This window comes from Schistocerca americana, chromosome 1 (assembly GCF_021461395.2).
Source record: "Schistocerca americana isolate TAMUIC-IGC-003095 chromosome 1, iqSchAmer2.1, whole genome shotgun sequence".
Classification (NCBI taxonomy): domain Eukaryota; kingdom Metazoa; phylum Arthropoda; class Insecta; order Orthoptera; family Acrididae; genus Schistocerca; species Schistocerca americana.
The window spans coordinates 817683598-817705209 of NC_060119.1; the positions used below are offsets into that span (position 1 = coordinate 817683598).

The window sequence follows — 21612 nt, forward strand, 5'->3', positions numbered from 1 at the left end:
GATTATTGTCTTTATGATCTTCTCATTATTTTATCTTAAAATTTCTTGTAAAAATTCTGAAATATAGTGCGTACACTATAATGTGGCTGTTGGTTGCAAGAGCAAACAATTGAGAGTTTAGAACACCTGAGGGGAGAAGAGTGATGTGAAGGAACGAAGGCCCCCCCCTCTTGCAGGGCTGATAGTCAACGTCTTTGTTCTGTGCTTCAAAAACAGAAATGACAAATTGTTATAGGGATCACCAATGCCCTCTGGTGTTGTGAGAGTCATATTCAAGCCCCACAGTGGGTAAAAATTAGTCTCTTCACTTGTTTCAGACACTAAAAAGGAAACAACAAGCAGTGCAGAACCCAGAGCAAAATGGAACACACGAAACATTTGCTAACAGCTATCGCGTGGTTGGTCGCTTAGGATGGCAGTGTCATAAACATGGTAGTTCAGGCCTAACTTCTAGTTGTATGTTCTGCAACCATTGTACAAACTCCCCCGTAAGACTTTCTCGTTAAAGTGTCCACAAAAAAATTACGTTGTTATGGTCATCAGTCTGAAGACTGATTTGGTGCAGCTATCCATTGTAAGCATAATCATATCAGCATAACTGTAGGTCAATAAATTATGTAATCCCATCTGTTATCATGTATTCTTTTGGTTCTTCTTCTCCTAAGCAGCAACATCACTTCCTAGCATTTTGTTTCATTTCATGATAGCTGTATCATGCGGAATGTTGATATGTTGTTACATCTTACATTCTAAGAGAATTATTGTTTATTTGATTTTGTATTTTTCCGTATTTTATTCTATGTATTACTTGCCTTCATTCAATAAGGAATCAATATTCCTTTAATCTAAACTTAGGCACTGCATACTTTTGTGGCTTATTTCTACCATGTTACTACAGGGCAATATTTGTCAGTTTTCTTTTACTTTCACATTACTTTTGACTCTTGCTGTATGCATTATTTCATGTGTTTTAGTCATACTATGTTGCAGGTTTTCCTTTAATTGTTAATACAACACAATCTCTGAAGTTCTTTTTAGCTGCTGCTGATCATATAGCTTGTTAAATCTATTGAAGTTCAAATTATGACATATTCACACATACAGGTTTTCCTGTAATTGTTTGGGGCTGGTCTTTGATGTCCATTCGACATGGCCTCCCCATCTTTGTCAGCTAAAGTATACATGTTGGTTGCACCTCAGTGCTCTTGGATGCCTCAGCAACACCAACTGTGGTGCAGCCTGCTCTGCTCTGATACAACTCTACACAGCATTGGTCCAGTCCTGTCCATATTACAGGAGTCTCACATGCAGCTCAGCATCGCCTTCAACATTACAGATACTGGATCTGATACACCATTGTTGCCTATGACTAGCAACTGGTAGCTTTCTGACTAGCCCCGTGATCAGACTCCTAGCCGAGGCAGGGGTTCCTTTGTTGTGGGTTCTGTGCCAACAACAGTTGATTGCTTATGCGTTATGCATCTGCTTTTACCAGGAGCACCCAGACAATCATCTCATCTTTCCAGACGTGTAGATCCACCTTTCACGGATGTGGACCTGGTCTGGGGTTCGATCACCATTTGCATCCAGCCCCTGTACCACATCTTCTCCGGGCCTGCTCACGTAAACCTCCATGGCACATCTCCCATCCACAACTCTGTCTTGACATATTACAAGGTCCAGAAGACATGGTTAATCCTGAGGCCCTCTGCTGCCAATTCTTCTCCATTGGAGGTTGTCTTTATTAATAGGTCAATGGTTGCGGTCATGCCGACTTTGCTTACATTCATGCAGGATGTAATGAGCTCCAATCCTTGCCAGATGGCTACAGTGTTTTCACTGTGGAATTGGTGGCTGTCTCTCATGCTCTTGAGCATATTCATTCCTACACTGGTGAGTCCTTTGCCTTAAGCAAATCTTTCAGCAGTTTACAAGCTCTTGACTGGTGTTACCCACACATCACTTGCTCCTGACTACCCATGATTTCCTTTTCGCCTTTGAACAATGTGGATCTCGATGATCTTTGTGTGGACTCTGGGTCACATTAGGATTCTAGAGAATGAACTCTGATAGGCTGCTCAAATCAACTACAGGCAAGCCATATCTTTAGATCGGCATTCTGGTACGCGACCTTCGATTGGATTAAGTTCTAAGGGTTTGGAATGCAGAATGGCATATACTTGACTTCCCTCCTATTTTATGTTATGCAGTGGTGTTATTCCCTACACATGGATTAGTCACTTGATGAACAAGCAATTTTAACTTGATTTGGTACTACCTGCCTACACTTGCTTTAATCACTTTACTTTTTACCTAGTTATACTTTTATTTGTGATTTAACTTATTTAGCTTTTATGTACACTTATCAGCTAGAACATTATGATCACCTACCAAATAGCTGGTATGTACACCTTTGGCATGGATAACAGCAGTGATGGGTTGTGGTATGGAAGCAGTGAAGCCTTGCTATGTTGCTGAGGCGAGTTGGCACCACATTCTCGCACAAAAGGCACCAAATTCCCGTAATTTCCAGGGAGGGAACAATGAGCTCAGACACAACATTCAATCACATCCCAGATGTGTTCGATAAGGTTCAGGTCTGGCGAGTTGGGAGGGGAGGGGAGGGGGGCAGCACAGTACATCAACTGGAACTCGCTACTGTGTTCCTCAAACCACTCCATCAAACTCCTGGCCTTGTGACAAGGTGCATTATCTTACTGAAAAATCCCACTACCATAGGGAAACTATACCACTTAATCTGCCCTATACTAAAGAAAGGAGACCCAGTGAGATGTAGCAACAATAGAGGAATCACACTACTATGCACAGCTTATAAGATCGTGAGCATGTTGTTACTGAAGTGACTAACACCACATGTCAAGAAAGTGCTGGGATTCCAACAAGCAGGTTTCAGAAAAGGAAAGTCAACTGTAGACCATTTACATACAATATGGCAAGTGCTAACAAACAGTTCACTGCCTTTTTGTGGACTTCCAAAGAGCATATTATAGTGTGAATAGACAAGCTATATGGCAAGAACCCAAAAGGGCTCAAGTTCTGAGAAAACTTATAAAACTGACAGATATGCACCCAGGAGACAACATGCATGGTGAAAGTAAATGGAAACATATCAACGAAGTTCAAGGTGAGGACTGGAGTGCGACATGGAGACTGCCTCTCCCCTCTTCTGTTTAACCTGGTATTGGAGAGAGCCCTGAGAGAGGTAGCAAGCCTAGAGACAGGAATACAACTGGGAAGAAGGATCAACACCCTGGCCTATGTGGATGATGTAGTTTTAATAGCAGAGAAAGAACAAGACTTGGTTCAAATGCCAAGAACGTTAATGGACGAGGCAATGAGAGCAGGCCTGAAGTTGAATATGGATAAGACAAGATACCTCATAGTTAGGAGAGAAAATGATGACAGATCCGTGAAGGTGGAGGACAAAGTCTTTGAAATGGTAAAAGACTTTAAATATCTTGGGGCTATGCTCAATGAAAGGAACAAGATAGACCAGAAAATTACCGCATGAATACAAGCAGGAAACAGATCAAGGTTTGCTCTGGGAAAACTGTTAAAGTCCTGACTACTATCGAGATCTTTAAAGACCAGGATCTACAAGACAATAATACAAAATGTAGTCTTATATGGAGCAGAGAGCTGCACCATCACCCAAAAGATGGAAAGAAAACTCCCGACATTTGAGAATGACATTCTCAGACAGATTTTTGCGCCAGTGAAGGATGGAGATGAATGGAGGAAAAGAAAGAACTGTGAATTGCAGGAGCTGTACAAGTCAATGGTCATCCTGGCAGTGATCAAAGAAAGAAGATTTAAGTGGTATGGTCACACAATGTGTCAAGAAGGCCAGATCATCAGGCAGGTAGTGGAGGAAGATATTGGAGGCAAAAGACCATGGGGAAGACCACGACTCTGATGGATTGATCAGGTCAGAGAGGATTTGAGTATGCTGGGGCTGTCTGAAGAAGAATACATGGAGCCAGGTCGCTGGAGGATGCTGATTGGTTAGGCCAAAGACTGACTGTGGTTTGTGTGGCCATAGCAGTAAGTAAGTATAGGGAAACATGATTGTCGTGAAGGGGTGTACATGGTCTGCAACCAGTGTATGATATGCCTTAGCCATCATGGTGCTTTGCATGAGCTCCACTAGACCCATGGATACCGATATGAATGTTCCCCGGAGAATAATGGACCACCGCCAGCCGACCTCTGTCTCGCAGTACAGATGCCAAAGAGCTGTTCCCCTGGATGACGACTGATTCGTGCCCTCCCATTGGCATGATGAAGAAGATACCAGGATTAATCAAACCGTGCAACTCCCTGGCACTGTGCCAATGTCTAGTGCTGATGGTCACGTGCCCATGGTCACGTGCCCATTTCATTCGTAGTTGCCAATGTCATGGTGTTATCATGCATGTATGGGCAGAAGCCCATCATTAGGAGTGTTCGATGTACTGTATGCTCACACACATTTGTGCTCTGCCCAGCATTAAAGTCTGATGTTAGTTCTGCCATAGCTTGCTGCCTGTCCTGTTTCAACAATCTGCCCAGCATACGACATCTGAAATCTGTAGAGAGGAGTGGCTGCCTAACCCCACAGTGTCTTTACGTGATTTCATTTTGGTTTTGCCACTTGTTGAAGACACTCACCAGAATATTCCTAGAACAACTGACATGTCCTGCAAATTCCGAAATGCTAGTGCTGAGCCTCTGGACCATCACAGTCTGTCCTCAGTCAGACTCGGATAGATAGTGTGCCTTCCCCATTCTACACACAGACAACATGCTCACTGGTACTGCGTGCACCGTGTGTGTGTTTGACTAGCAGTCATTCCTTGCCAGACAATGCTGATATTGCATGGACAGGTGTATATCGATAGTAAAGTGATGGTCATGATATTTTGGCTGATTAGTAAATTTCTTAGGTATTTTTATGCAGTCAATATTCATTACAATTACCTCTGACAGACTGTTGCAGATTATTTTATTATTACAGAAATGAAATGGCATTCATTGTTTGAGATTGGCATTAACTGTCTGTTAACTTCCAACGGATTTGTGATGATTCTTGTTATTCTGTACCTTTTATATGACTTAGGTACATTGTATACTTGTTCCCTATTACTTTTAATTATTTTATATGGAGTTCACTATAAATTACGAATTATTACATCCACATTGGTGAGAGCTTTGCCTAAATAAATTTTGGCAATGATTTTCTGTTAACCTCCCTATAATCTTAATTGATTCTTATGTACCCATTATATGATGCATTGGCAATATCTACTTGCCCCAAACTATTGTTCATTCATCAGTTAACATTATTATTCTACTTGATTATCTAGTTGTTTATATGTTTATTCGGGGGCATGATGACAGTGTAATGTCACATCAAAACCTGTAGCTTAATAGAGAATTCAAAATTTACAGCTGAATGTGTACTACTGTTTACTTCAATTTGAGTCTGACATAGCTGTTAAAAGTACTTTGTTGTTTGATGAAATACATTTAATCACATCTAGAAATCATAAATTTCTGATTTTTGTTGTGTGTCTTTAATTAACCAGTTATAATACAAAGGAATACTTTAAGATACTCAACTGTTATCACCAGTAAAATGTTTGCATTATACAGTACTGTAGACCTATCAAAAACCCTAACTGTATGCATTTTTTGCAGGTACAGAATTACATTTTGGAAGCTGCTTATTACAGCCATTTTCTTTATGACAATGTGAGAAGAAAAAATGGATAACAGTTTGAAATGGAAACATGAAATTATTTGCCGTTAATGAGAAATCATCATAGAACTGTGTGCTTTGGTTTTTAGCATGTGACTGATGAGTTACAGGTAGAGAATAATAATAAGTCTTTTGCCATAAACATATTTTTATATTTTTATTTTATATGCTGTTATATCATTTTCTGTTTTTCTATGGCTCACATTTGTTGTTGTTGTTGCCCAGAATGTGACATGCTGAAGAGTCATGTTAGTGAGTAAGAGGAAGAATGAGTCTGACATGCGAGTGAAGGGAAAAAGGCATAAATTTTAATATTTATCAGTAATGGAACTGATTGTATGTACACACATTGTACTTAAACAAGCATTTTATTCATTGTCAGATACTGTGTTTTACAATTACTGACTGTATTGTATTTAGAATTTAAAACACAACATTTGTATTGAGAATTACTTTTCATCGGTTTTTGGCCAGTTACTTTGCATTGTAAGATTGAAAAACTCAAGGCACTTTATTACCTTTTGTTGTATTTATTCATGGAAAATAAATGACAAATGTTTTTGAATTTGGTGCAAAAATTAGCAATGGCATATGTAGCATATTTAAATTTTGTAATAACAAATGGGCACAATATTTAGTTTGAAGAAAGAGAAGAAATATTAACAAACACAAGATATCAGAGGGACATCATCACACACACACACACACACACACACACACACACAGACACACCCGCGCGCAAACACGCACACACAGGAGATACGTGACTCGTTACCCGAAGAAAAAAATGTAGAGAAGATATTTAAAATCATGAATGCAGTTACTCTGACATCTAGCCATGGACACTTTATCTTGTAAGTTTCTACAATACATCAATTTAGAAAAGTAGTATGACTTGTAGCTTGTTAGTGGGAGCAAAGTGACACATTGATTCTATTTGAGAATTTATTTGTTATTTGCAGTGGAACGTTGCAGACTTGTTACTGAATCTATGTGAGTGTGCAACTCATAATGAAAAATAATTTAGGCTTCATCTTGCATGTAGACTTACATAGTGTCCTTTAATTATTTTTTTTCTTTTTTCCTTTTTAGTGAAAAGTTGAAGGTAAATTTTGTTTTATTTATTGGTTTAGTTACTTCTATTGGAGGACTGATGATAAACTAGTGCTTCCAGTCTCTCAAGTTAGTAAGATTGTAAATTTCCTTATCAATAGGCTTCATGAAATTCAAGCAGAAGAATTAGAATGTTTATTTACATACTAATGGTGATCATTTGAAATATTTGTGTTGGTTGTGAACAGAGATAGGCAAAGTAATCACCTATCTAGATGATTATTCAAATACAGATAGAAAATAAAGAAAATATTGGTGAATAAGTTGTTCATGGATAAAAAGATTATTTGTTTCTGTTAATACAAATAATTATTTGTTATTTATTATTTGTGACTTAGCAGAGACCCGTACTCTGACAATGAGTGTTGGGTGGCAAATGAAGCAATTCTGCATATACTTGCTATGCAAGGTCCTAGTAGAGGTGGCGTGATTGCCCTCCTCTCACCTGTGATGAAGCGTCAAGTGTTCATCTGTGTCAGATGGATGACTGTGGTGAGTGCTTGTACTGTGTAGAGTTGGATTAGTGTTTTTATGTCTAAAGGGAGGGGAGAAGGTGAATCCCAGTGCCAGCACATAGCCTGCTCCTCTTGAATAGATTAACAGCACCATCTGACAATCAGAACTCTGTCAATAGTGCCAGACTCTGCAGAGAAATTTGGAGTTTAAGGTAGGACATTGGCACAAAGACTGAGGATGAGGAACTTGATGCCACTATCCCTCCTCCCCATGCTGGCCAAATACTGGCAGTGAAAATTTTCCAACACAAGAAATTGAACTGGCTTATATTATAGTCAAGCACCACCACAAAAGCATCCATTAGTGACCTTGGCTACGGATGCTGGTCAAAGTGTCATGTAACTGACAAATAACATAGGTTACAACCACCTTTTTATTGTTTGTTTCTTTCTCTATCAGCATTGTCATGTATAACCAGTGTTTGTCCCTGTGGCTCAATGAGCTTTCTGTTTCATAAATGATAATTAATGCTTTATGCAGAAATATGACTTGATGGCTCAGTGAATAATGGCCAGACTGCAAACTGAAAGGTGTGCTTGCGAGCTACTCCTATGATTTTTTTCTGATATTTATCTCTTCTTTCACTTTTAGCAATGGTTTGTTCATATGAAGAATTCCACATTCCGCTGTGGTTTGCAGTCTCATTTAAACTGCATGTCCTCTTATAACTGGATAAGTAAGCCAGTTCTGAAGTTGGGGTACTGTGATGGATTACTATCTTGAATAATACTATATCTGATAAAACACTGTGGTGCTCCAACCATTTTTACAATTGAGTGCAGCTTTACTTACTTTATTAACAATATAATAGGTATAAAATAACAAATGGCTTTAGACTACCAATAATGCCCAATTCAACTGGCCCCTGCACTTGGTACTCCTCTCGCACCCTCCCTCCTTGCCAATGCTAACATGTGGGAGCACTGTGCGTAATAAGACAAGGACAATAATGCAGCCAACAGAGACTAATTTACAATACCTTCCTCAGTTGTATCAGTGGTCTACATCTACAGACATACTCTGCAAGCTACTATATGGAGTGTGGTGGAGGGTAGTCTGTACCACTGTTAGTCATTTTCTTTCCAGTTCCACTCACAATTAGAGTGAGGAAAAAATGACTGTTTATATGCGTGCTGTAAGTCCTAATTTTTGGTGTCTTATCTTCATGGGCCTTCAGCAAAATGTGTGTTGGTGGCAGTAGAATCGTTCTGCAGTCAATTTCAAATTCTGGCTCTCTAAATTTCCTCAATAGTTTTCCTCAAAAATCACGTTGCTTTCCTCCACCGAATCTTACTTGAGTTCTGAAGCATCTTTGTAATACTTGCATGTTGTGCAAATGTACCCATAACAAATCTAGCAGCCTGCCTTTGAATTTCTTCAATGCCTTCCTTTAATCCGACTGGGTGTGGATCCCGAACACTCGAGTAATATTCAAGAATAATTCACACTAGAGTCCTGCAAGTGGTCTGCTTTACAGATAAACCACACTTTCCTAAAGTTCTCCCAATGAATAAGAGTCAACCATTCACCTTTCCTACCACAATCCTCACATGCTCGTACCATTTCAAATCAGTTTGCAACATTATGCCAAATATTTAAACGACATGACTGTGTCAAGCAGAAAACTATCAATGCTGATCCGAACATTGTGGGTTGTTTCTTCATCTGCATTAACTTACATTTTTCAACTTTTAGAGATGGCTGCCATTCATCACACCAACTAGAAATTCTGTCTAAGTCATCTTGCTTTCTCCTACAGTCACTCTAGTTTGAAACCTTTCTGTACACCACAGCATCATCAGCAAACAACTGCAGATTGCTGCCCACCCTGTTTGCCAGATTAGTTATGTACATAGAAAATAATCGAAGTCCTATATGCTTCCCTGAGGCTCTCCTGACAATATCCTTGTCTATGATGAACAGTGAACAATCGCCATTGAGGACAACATACTGGGTTCAGTAACTTAGGAAGTCTTTAAACAACTCGCATATCTGGGAACCTAATCCATATGCTGGTACCTGTATCTACAGTCTGCAGTGTGGCACCATGTCAAATGCTTTCCAAAACTCTAGAAATAAGGAAGCTGCCTGTTTCCTTCATCTGTAGCGCACAGTATATCGAGTGACGTATTGTAAAACTGTGCTGGTTTGTGGACCGAAGCTTTCCCCTCTCAAGGAAATTTATTATATTTGGACTGAGAATGTGCTCAAGGATTCTGCAGCAAACTGATGTTAAGGATATTGGTCTATAATTTTGTGGGTCCATTCTTTTACCCTTCTAATATACAAGAGTCACTTGCACTTTTTTCCAGTTGCCTGGGACTGTGGGCTGGGCAAGAGATTTGCGATAAATGCAAGCTAAGTAAGGGCCATGTTTTCAACTCTTTCAGTTGTCTGTCGATGCCAGGGATGCTTATTATGATGTCGTCCATACGGAATGTGCATGATGGTATGTTTGTGCAGTTCTCCTGCATGAAATTTGAAACTTTTGTCATGGATGTGGATTCCTTTATTACAACTGCCAATTGCATCTTGTTTGCAATACTGCAAAATGAATGAACAATGTAAACATTGAGTGATTTGTAATAAACATCAATAGACTTTAAATGTAAGCTCGCCTTAAATGGTGACATAAGTCATTGTAGATGAAAAGGATTGAGCCTCATTGCTGACCATGTTCAACAGTAAGTTTTTCAAACTTTGCATTGAAAATTCGAATGGAAAATGTATTGTGGCTAGGTGCTTGAGTTGCTGACCAAATATTGTTCGAATTAAGCGAAGTGATGTTTCAAAGTACTGACTTTTTCAGCGAGTTAAAATAGAAACTGTTGAAGAATGTCACAAATAGTGTTGAAATGTCTGTGAATATTTCATAAACTACACCTGACAGTGATGGTTCCATGATCATACTGATGCTGCTGAAGATCCATTTTTTTAAATTGAAATGCTAAACAATTTTTAAAATTTTACTTTATGGTATGAATGAAGACATCCTTTAAGGAAGGTTGTTTATTACAATTTCATAATTGTTAAGCAAGTAAAAATTATTGCTGTTTTCCTTTGGTAGTGCTTATTTATGCATTTTGTTATGGTTAGTTAAGTGATACTAGATTTATTATACGACAGGAATGTGCATTTAGGATATTTCCCAATATTTTGAAAGTTATTGTAATTTTTATGGAGCTTTCTGTGTAAGAACATAAAAGCACATTGTGAAATTATGAATACTGGTTTTCTGTTATAATGGCAAGAATAATGGACAGTATTAACAGAAGTTATTATCTTGGCAAGAGTAAACATACCTGTCATACTGAAATAATGCAGTGAATTTATTTAACTAACTTCCAAAGTTTTTTTTAAAGAAAAAAACAAACTAGTTGTATGTAGGACAAGAAACAACAGCAAAGAACAAGTTAAATGGAGGAAAAATAAATTGAACCATTCAATCAGAATGTAAGTTCAAATAATATTCCCAGTATTGTATATCTAGATATTGACGCACATCCAACAAGGCTCTCGCTATCCTGGCCGGTAGAGGAAGAAGCACTTTATACAACAAAGGATGCTCCCTCCACACAGGGCCAACAATTTTCTGATGATTGAATTCGAGTTTCCCTGACATAGTGCACTCGCAATTACACTGATCTGACTGTGACTAACACTTACAACATATTGTGAAGGTAGCATTGCAGAGGAATAGGGATGCCAACTTGAGTTTGATTTTCTCCTTTGTTTTTAGCAGAGAATGACATACCCAGAGTTGAATGATATTGTGACTAAGACACAGATACCGTGCATTTGGATCATCTGCATTGATATTCAACCCATTCAAGTTAGGGTTAGACATTACAATTACTTCAAGAACATTGACAGCAACAAAAATATTCTTTTCATTTCCTTTGTAATGAAAGACGTATGCACACAAGCTTCTGATATTACATAATTCCATTCATAGCTAGTCATGAGATCCGTTACTCTCTTTTTTCCCCAGCAAAAGTCTGACTCTCTTTTTTCCCCAGCAAAAGTCTGGCCCCGAGGCAGAAACCTATGACCAGCAACAGTCCTGCTCTGCTGTTATAATATCTCCTGTCACATCAAGGCAGTTGTTACAAAGTATCATTTATGTTACAATGATATACAGCTATGTTACAATGATTTACAACGTTCTTATACTTACCACTTTAATGTAGTTTTTTCAGGGACTTCCTTACCAGCTGTAGAAATATAAGATTTTCCTCTGTTCATCCTACTTTTATTGACATTCTGCTTTCAGTTTGACGGATCTAGTACTCTTTCTATGCTTTCATTTAATGATACAGTATCCTTTTTAGTGCGACTTACATCAGCCACACCCGACATTTTCATTGACATACAACATTCTTCCCAGGTGGTCAACTTTGCAGCTGCAAATAGCTCAACTTGTAAACAGAAAAAAAGATGTCTATTGCTCTGATAGCATGTCTCATGTGATGCGCTGCTGTATTCCAGTGAAGCTGCAACTTTGCCAAAAATGTAATGCACAACCTTCTTTGAGGATGTCTTAAAATGTAATTAGCTGAAGGATATTTAGCAGAAAATAAACTATTTTCATGTGATGTGACTTCCAGTTACCATGAACCATGAACCTTGCCATTGGTGGGGAGGCTTGTGCACCTCAGCCAATACAGATAGCCATACTGTAAGTGCAACCACAACACATGGGTATCTATTAAGAGGCCAGACAAACATGTGCTTCCTGAAGAGGCTCAGCAGCCTTTACAGTAGTTACTGGGGCAACGATCTGGACAACTGACTGATCTGGCCTTGTATCATCAATCAAAATACCCTTGCTGTGCTGGTACTGCAAATGATTTAAAAGCAAGAGGAAACTACAACCGTAATTTTTCCTGAGGCCATGCAGCTGTACTGTATAGTTAAATGATGATGGCATCCTCTTGGTGGCCGAGCGGTTCTAGGCGCTTCAGTCTGGAACCGCGCGACCTCTACGGCCGCAGGGTTGAATCCTGCCTCGGGCATGGATGTGTGTGATGTCCTTAGGCTAGTTAGGTTTAAGTAGTTCTAAGTTCTAGGGGACTGGTGACCTCAGATGTTAAGTCCCATAGTGCTCAGAGCCATTTTTTAATCCTCTTGCGTGAAGTATTCCAGAGGTAAAATAGTCCCCCATTCTGATCTCTGGGCTGGGACTACTGAGGAGGATGTCGTTATCAGAAGAAACAAAACTGGCATTCTACAGATCGTACTGTGGACTGTCTGAGCCCTTAATAAGGCAGGTGGGTTAGAAAATTTGAAAATCGAAATGGGTAGGTTAAAGTTAGATGCAGTGGGAGTTGGTGAAGTTCAGTGGCCAGAGGAACAGGACTTCTGGTCATGTGAATACAGGGTTATAAATTAATAGAATCAAAAATGAGTAATGGACTGGATTTAATAATGAATAAAAAATAGGAACATGGATAAGCTAATATGAACAGCATAGTGAATGCATTATTGTAGCCAAGACAGACACTGAAGCCCACACCCATCACAGTAGTCTAAGTTTATATGCCAACTAGCTCTGCTGCTGCTGCTGCTGATGATGATGAGGTTTGAAGAAATGTATGGTGAGATAAAAGGAAATTATTCAGATAGTTAATGGAGATAAAAGTTTAAAAGTAATTGGGGTTCGGAATTCAATAGTAGGGAAAGGAAGAGAAGGAAAAATAGTATGTGAATATGGATTGGGGGAAAGGAATGAAATGGGAAGACTCCTGGTAAAAGTTTGCACAGAGGATAATCTAATCACAGCTAACACTTGGTTTAAGAATAATGAAAGAAGGTTGTGTACATGGAAGAGATCTGGAGACACAGGAAGGTTTCCAAATGATTATATAATGGGAAGACAGATTTCGAAAACAAATTTTAAGTTGTAAGACATCTCCAGGGGCAGATGTTGACTGTGACCACAATTTATTAGTTATGAACTGTAGATTAAAACTGAAAAAACTGCAGAAGGTGGGAATTTAAGGAGATGGGACTTGTATAAAATGAAAGAACCAGAGGTTGTAAGGAGTTTCAGAGGGAGCGTTCCGTAATTATTGACAAGAACAGGGTAAAGGATTACAGTAGAAGAAGAATGGGTAGCTTTGAGAGATGAAATAGTAAAGGCAGCAGAGAATCAAGTAGGGAAAAAGACAAGGGCTATTAGAAGTCCTTGGGTAACAGAAGAGATATTGAATTTAATTGATGAAAGGAGAAAATATAAAAATGCAGTAAATGAAGCAGGCAAAAAGTAATACAAACGTCTCAAAAATGAAAGTGACAAAAGTGCAAAATGGCTAAGCAGGGATGGCTAGAGGACAAATGTAAGGAGGTAGAGGCATATATCACTAGAGTTAAGATAGATACTGCTTACAAGAAAATTAAGAGAGACCTTTGGAGAATAGAGAATGACCTGTATGAATATCAAGAGCTCAGATGGAAAACTGGTCCTAAGCAGTGAAGGGAAAGCAGAAATGTGGAAGGAAAGTACAGAAGGTCCATAAGAGGGAGATATACATGAGATCAGTTTTATGGAAATGGAAGAGGATGTAGATGAAGATGAGATGAGAGACATGGTACTGCATGAAGAATTTGACAGAGCACTGAAAGACCTAAGCTGAACCACGGCCCTGGGAGAAGACAACATTCTGTTATAACTACTGATAGCCTTGAGAGAGAGACAGCCATGACAAAACTCTTCCATCTGCAAACAAGATGTGTGAGACAGGTGAAATACCCTCAGACTTCAAGAAGAATATAGTAATTCCAATTCCAAAGAAAGCAGGTGCTGACAGGTGTGAAAATGACCAAACTATTAGTTTAGTAAGTCACAGTTGCAAAATACTAACATGAATTCTTTACAGAAGAATGCAAAATCTGGTAGAAGTTGACCTTGGGGAAGAAGAGTTTGGATTCCAGAGAAATGTAGGAACATGTGAAGTGATAATGACCCAATGACTTCTCTTGCAGGATAGGGTAAGGAAAAGCAAACCTATATGTACAGCATTTGTAGAGAAAACTTTTGACAGTGTTGACTGGAATAGTCTCTCTCAAACACTGCAGGAGGTTGGTGTAAAATACAGGAAGCAAAAGGCTGTTTAAAATCTGTACAGAAACCAGATGGCAGTTACAAGAGCCGAGGGGAGTGAAAGGAAAGCAGTGGCTGAGAATAGAGTAAGATAGGGTTGTAGCCTATCCCCATCGTTATTCAATCTTGATATTGAGCAGGCAGTAAAGAAAACAAAAGAAAAATTTGGAATAGGAATTAAAGTCCAGGGAGAGGAAATAAAAAGTTTGAGGTTTGCTGATGACTTTGTGATTTTGTTCAGAGACAACAGAGGACTTGGAAGAAAAGTTGCATGGAGTAGGAAATTAGGTTAGGAAAGGCAACACTCAATGTAGTAGATGAGATTTGCTATTTTGGCAGCTAAATAACTGATGATGGTCAAAGTATAGAGGATATGAAATGTAGACTGGCAATGGGTACAAAGGCATTTCTGAAGAAGAGAAATGTGCTAACATAGAGTGTAGATTTAAGTGTCAGGAAGTCTTTTCTGAAAGTATTTGTATGGAATTTAGCCATGTACGCAAGTGAAACATGGATGATAAACAGTTCAGATGAGAAGAGAATAGAAGCTTTTGAAATATGATGCTAAAGAAGAATGTTGAAGATTAGATGGGTAAATCATGTAACTGATGAGGAGGTACGGAACAGAATACAGGAGAAGAGAAATTTATGGCACAACCTGACTACAAGGAGGGATCAGTTGGTCGTACACATCTGAGACGTCAATGGATTACTGATTTAGCACTGGAGGGAAGTGCGGGGGTAAAAGTTGTAAAGGTAGTCCAAGAGATGAATACAGTAAGCATTGTAGTAGTTACTTGGAGATGAGGAAGCTTGTACTGGATAGAGTAGCATGGAGAGGAGCTTGAATCAAATGAGTCTTATGATTGAAAACCACAACAGCAACACAAGTTCTAGAAATAAAGTTTTCATTGCAAGATGTAGAATATGTGTGTACATTTGTTGACATATGGTCAAGAGCCAAGATACAAAAGAGAGTTTTCTGAGTCACTGTCTATGATAACTTGATAGAGACTATAAAACACCAATATTTCAGCGATTTTCTGGAGTTCTTATATATGACTGTGTAGCCAATATGGAGGATAAAAATTCAGTTTAGACCCAAAAAGATGTGTTATAAATGTAACATAATGGTAGATATATATATCTAAAAACAAAGATGATGTGACTTACCAAACGAAAGCGCTGGCACTTCGATAGACACACAAACAAATACAAACATACACACAAAATTCAAGCTTTCGCAACAAACTGTTGCCTCATCAGGAAAGAGGGAAGGAGAGGGAAGGACGAAAGGATGTGGGTTTTAAGGGAGAGTGTAAGGAGTCATTCCAATCCCGGGAGCGGAAAGACTTGCCTTAGGGGGAAAAAAAGACGGGTATACACTCGCGCACACACACACACACACATATCCATCCACACATATACAGAAGGTGTCTGTATATGTGTGGATGGATATGTGTGTGTGTGTGTGCGCGAGTGTATACCCGTCCTTTTTTCCCCCTAAGGCAAGTCTTTCTGCTCCCGGGATTGGAATGACTCCTTACACTCTCCCTTAAAACCCACATCCTTTCGTCCTTCCCTCTCCTTCCCTCTTTCCTGATGAGGCAACAGTTTGTTGCGAAAGTTTGAATTTTGTGTGTATGTTTGTGTTTGTATGTGTGTCTATCGAAGTGCCAGCGCTTTCGTTTGGTAAGTCACATCATCTTTGTTTTTAGATATATATATTTTTCCCATGTGGAATGTTTCCCTCTATTAATTCATAACATAATGGCAACAATTACATGAAAAGTTTAAAGAACACAGTGTCTTACTCAATAGTTCAGTTGAGTTAAAGAAAGAGGAAGATATGAAGGCGAAAAACATGATGATATCTGTGGTGAAGACGACTGTCTAGAGATGCTGGAGAATTTCCCATTCATTGACAACACACATTACTGAACATGATATGAGATTACTATCACACTGCACATAAACTAAATTTGTGTGATACAAGTAGTATTAATCCTATACTTCAAAATGTTGATGAAAATGGAGAATATACAGCTTTATTCAAAGTGCATTCCAAAACAGTGTGCGTTTTTAATAAGTAACAGTGGAAATTCTTCCAAAATCAAAATTTTGAAAAGATGTTTGAAAAGTAATTTTTCTGAAAATAAAACTAAAAGCAGCAAAAGTACTTATGATTTTTAAATGTCCAAGAATAGGAGCAACAAATGTTTTTAGGCTTGAAATTAATCTTTTATTCATACACCCTTTTATCAAAAAATAACAAATAAATATTTTTACTGATGTAAATTAATAATTGATTGAATCAGTAGTCTTATTTGTTACCGATAAATAATAAAGATGTTATGTTCTGCCATATCATATAAGATTGTGAGTACTCGAAGCAAAGGAGACCATTCATCAAAAAGCAGAAGTGTTGAATGTCAACAGGTGCGCAGTAAAAAGGAAGAAAACTTGTTGGCTTTCAGAGTAATCTTTTTTCGAGATAGAGGACACCCATACATAAACAACTTATGCCTCTACATGGTGCTGGCTGGATGAGCAGTAGTCATCCAGCTGGTGCCAGGAGTTTTCCCAATAATAAATTCATCGGTCCAATTGGCAACTGCTAATGTGTGTCACCTATTTGTATTTCTATTCCAGTTCGCATTCAATTTGTTGCCCCACCAGTTAGCCACCTCTGGTTTAAGTTAGAATTATAGCTCTGCAAACCTTCATTCACACTGTTTTCTGAGTGTTCTTCCCTTACAACTGCTGCACATTTTTCTTGGTTGCTGTATTTCTGCACAGAAGAATTTTTGAGAAAATTCCATAAACTGAAAATAAAATGTTGTGTTAACCTGTTGTATCTGTCAGTTGTCTAGCTGTACTCTTCTTCTTCTTCTTCTTCTTCTTCTTCTTTTTTTACCAGCGAGTAGGTAGATGCACTTCTCATGTCACATATTTTTATTAGTGGGACTAAGTAGTGAAGTGTCAGATCACAAATCTAAAAGTTTGGTTTTTAAACTTCAGTAGATCTTAGGATTTGCTCTGTCACTTGCTGCTTCTTTCACCTCTGGCAGTGGTATGTAGATGTGAAAATGCCAATTTGTACTGCGGTTTGTAGTGCATGTTTAACTGTAGGCCCCATTACAACTGACTGGGTAAGTTTGTTGGAAGATATGAGGAGGCTATGCCTAATAATGATGCATTTTGTGGTGTTTGAACTAAACTTTCGATAGAGGTCACCTCTAATTTAATTGATTATTAATTCATGAGTCCTCTGTTGCTGCATGTTAAAAGCCCACATAGTGTTGTTCAGAAACTATAAGATGCATCAGCAAAAATACAAATAATTTAATATCTCAACAGCAATAGGTTCCAAGCGTCTGTGAATGCACATAGCTATCAAGAGAGATCTTTCTCATTATGATACAGTGAGGCTTCAGGAAATATTAGATTCTGCTAAAAATTGGGAAAAATATTGACAGCTCACAAATGTTTGTTCAGGATATAAGCCATAAGAGTAAATGTGGTTAGACTTTTTTTATGGCTGGAACGAAAAAACTGAGCGAGCCCCAATTGGATTAGCTGTTAACAAGCAGAAATCCAAATGTGATCAAACAAGTATAATAAACCAATGCTCAAAATCTTGAGTTAAATAGTGTTCCCAAAAAAAATTGGATTTGCAGAAGATTTGGTCTCAGTATGTATTGAGCAAGGTATAACTTTCAAAGAAAAATTTGAATTTGTTTCCTCTTGTCAATCCTGTTACCTCTAAGGATTTTGGTGTTAACCAGTAGCACATTTTTAACATGTTTTCCATTGTTGTTCAGTAACTGTATTGAATTTCTACTTTGTCAACAAGATACTGAACTCTAAATCTTCCTTCCTTTTCTTTAGATCTATTTTTCGTGAGGATGGGGAGACATAGGTTTTGCTGAAATAGTTATTTTCTGTCATTCTAGCAGTAATTTTTTTAGTCCTATAATAAGTTTGCTCATGAGTGGTAAGAATAAATATGAAAAAATGTTGTGTGATTACATTGAGAGCCCACTGCATGGTTGATAATGATCATCCAGAAGTGTGGCACCTGCGCTTCATGCCTATACAGCTGAAGTATGGTTGGTCAGACCCAAAGACTTGAGCTTCCTGCAGTGTCTCAGGTTGACGCACATGCAGTGTCTCAGGGATGAAGGATGCCAGTAGAGCCCCTGCCAGTGTCACTGCACCCAGTACCGCAAATGGCAGCCATGGGTCTGTCTTTCCCTGCAACATATCAACAATTATATATAGTCAGCTTTGAAGCAATTACTGTGAGTTTATTCAGTGTGAATAGATACTGTAACATCTGGGACTCTGCAGAGCTGTCTTCACGAAGTGTTCAACCTGAAAGCAAGGACAGTGAAAGACTATCACTATTTTGCTATCTCAGGGTTAAAAGTCATAAGTCTCTGTGCTTGTTATTGATCCACAGTTAACATTTAAATTTCTGATGAATCTGTTGTGGTCGACATTTGTGTGTACTCCTAAGAGAGTCACATTCACTCCCAGAAGTACACAGGAATCTGTTTTTAGTTTACTTCTTTCACAAGCACCAACTTTGCATTAAACTCTGGTCTTGTGGAGGTAAAACTACGTTTATACAGTCAGTTACACAAGAAACTGTACACTGTTATCTGTATGAAATAAGACACTTATAAATATATGTTTACATGGAAATACGTGTTATTACTAACTGCACAATTACCTAATAGTGAATACAATCACCACTGTTATTGATTATAGCTTGACACCTTAGTCCTCTCTCTGGTAAATCACCCATGTTTCCAACAAATATTGTTTGACTAACTTCGCAACAAGTATCCATGTGAAAGCTTTGGTCCCTTTGGATGATTTACAAGGAACATTGCCTTGTGATGCTTAAGATATTTTACACTCATTTTATACTGCAACCAACAAAACAAAACATTCAAATCTCACACTGTTTACCTATACACTGTGCAAAAGCACACTTATTACAGATGCAAGACCACCACCAGAGATGTTGCTGTGGACGCTACATTTAAAATTATGGCGTACACTTTCGTGTGGAACTGACTGTACCTGTTGACAGCTGATGATGAAGTGGTACAGTACTGTGCCCTTCGTTGGCAGTGACATCCTATGGTCACCACACTGACACTTGCCCACACTCTTGTTACTTGCATTCTATATCGCAAAACTAGGTTTAATTAGTGCTCATCCATAAATCACTTCCATCTATTTTCATCTGATAAGACTAATTAAATGTCTTATTATATTTTCTCTCATGCAGCTCCACCATAACGCTGTGACTCTGTATTTGATTCTATGGCTGTTCCTAGGAGTTTGTCGTGTGGTAAGTCAAAAACTAATTTGGTGAGATATTAGCAAGAGTTGGCTTTAATTTGTGACTATGACCGTACTACAGGCCATCTGGTCAAGCTGCTTTCCTCAGGTCTCATGTTTGTTTCAAAAGTATACAAGTTCATGTAAATTATGTATAAACATGAAAACAGTAACAACTTGTTAAAACTTAAAGAAATTGCTGTGAAATGTTGTTACCATCTGTACCAATAAATTTATCACTTGTAAATCAACAGCACTGCAGTCCATTTGCCTCATCTGTATGCAGTAGAAAACTGAATTTTGAGAGTAGATGGACATTTAGTGCTACGAGAGTGAGAGAACACGCTGGGGTAACAATGGGCGAAATCACCTTACCAGACCAACTGCAATGGAGGATGACTGGCAAGTGGCAGGCAAGTCAAATTCAGACAGATGTGACCGGTTGGTCAGGTGATAGTAACTCTGTTATTAGCTTGGAACAACAGTTTCTAGCCACAGCATCAACTGAGGTATATGCTGTTCGTTGCTGACCAATGTTTCTGTTATGATTTCAAAAGAATTGTGACCTGGGCCCCATTTGAACAATGGCTTGTTCTTGCTGCAACATTTAGAAAGGAGATGTTGAACGCTTTACGGGTAGACGCTTTAAGGAGGATATGTCCACACAGTTGAACCAGCCATGTGGATACTGTCCACCACTCAACGCAGGAGTGTGTGTTGGTAATGAAAGCAACAATATCTGCACTGGACTGCATATAATTGTGTTAATGGATGAGTTCCTGTTTATCTTAGAATGACAACAGATGTGATTTCATTTGTCAAGAAAGTAAAACCTGTTATCAACCATTTGTGTCACAGAAGTTTCAGACAGGTCATGCTATCATGTGAGGTGGCATACCTTTGAGTGGAAACAGACCTACCATCTATTCACGTGGATCTGTGGTGCACAGATGACATGTTTGGTGGTGAAGGATATGAAGTTACTGCTTTAATAGATAATGTGTTAAACATACAAAAGATAACACTGTTCTGAACAGGGCTCATCTCGTGGGCAAATTCCTTTGACAGCTTACACTACAGCACCTGGAGTGGGCAGCTCAATTTGGGAGGTGCATTGCTGGTCACATCCTTGTGACGTTGTACTTAGAACAACTTTCAAAGGAAAATTTATCTATTTAGTCTAAAGCTCTTACACACCATCATTAAGGGCAGCACATGTCAGTGTTGTTGTGTGTTGCCACACACACACACACACACACACACACACACACACACACACACACACACACAATTTATTGCCATTGCTTGTGTTATATGAAACACATTTTATATGTTTCAAATGTGTTCTAAATGGAACTGTGTTTCACATTTATTATATTGCATCCCATGCTCTTTGGTTAAATTTTTAATTGCATTTGACACATTTTTTCCCATATCTTCATTCGTGATCTGTCAACAATTTATTGAAATTTGTGTGCTTTAATCATTGTGTAGATTATTAAGGAGCTAGTTTAAAGAGGGAAAACTATTATGCACATTCCAAACAATTATCAAGAAAACAACTGAAAGGGTCAGGGTGAGTGGTGGGCTGATGGGTTGAGTGGAAAACTGGTGACAGTAAAGAATGACTTTATTCACTTCACTACACAATGTAGTGAGGCAAACAAGCCTCTCTCTGTTGTCCTCGGCTGGTGCTAACCTAAAGGCAGCAGCTTCCACATTGGCTGCTGGGTCAGTGCCCTGCATTGCTGATGGAAAATCC

At 38.6% G+C, this 21612-nt stretch overlaps 2 protein-coding genes across 3 annotated transcripts in view; one reads left to right on the top strand and one right to left on the bottom strand.

Annotated features, from left to right (window-relative positions):
- Positions 1-21612, top strand: part of LOC124612975 (ribonuclease H1-like) — a 152247-nt gene that overhangs the window by 127402 nt on the left and 3233 nt on the right. The window contains exon 7 of one of the 2 annotated variants that reach the window (XR_006979588.1): positions 5701-5871. The gene's annotated coding sequence lies outside the window, so the exon portion shown is untranslated. Of the gene's footprint in view, positions 1-5700; positions 6327-21612 lie in introns of those variants that run through there. The other variant, XM_047141507.1, reaches the window with a different exon arrangement.
- LOC124594418 (solute carrier family 22 member 7-like) overlaps positions 18379-21612 on the bottom strand; it is a 148588-nt gene continuing 145354 nt past the window's right edge. The window contains exon 9 of the mRNA XM_047132792.1: positions 18379-18749. Coding sequence (XP_046988748.1) covers positions 18555-18749 — 195 coding nt within the window. The 3' untranslated portion in view covers positions 18379-18554. The remainder of the gene's footprint in view (positions 18750-21612) is intronic.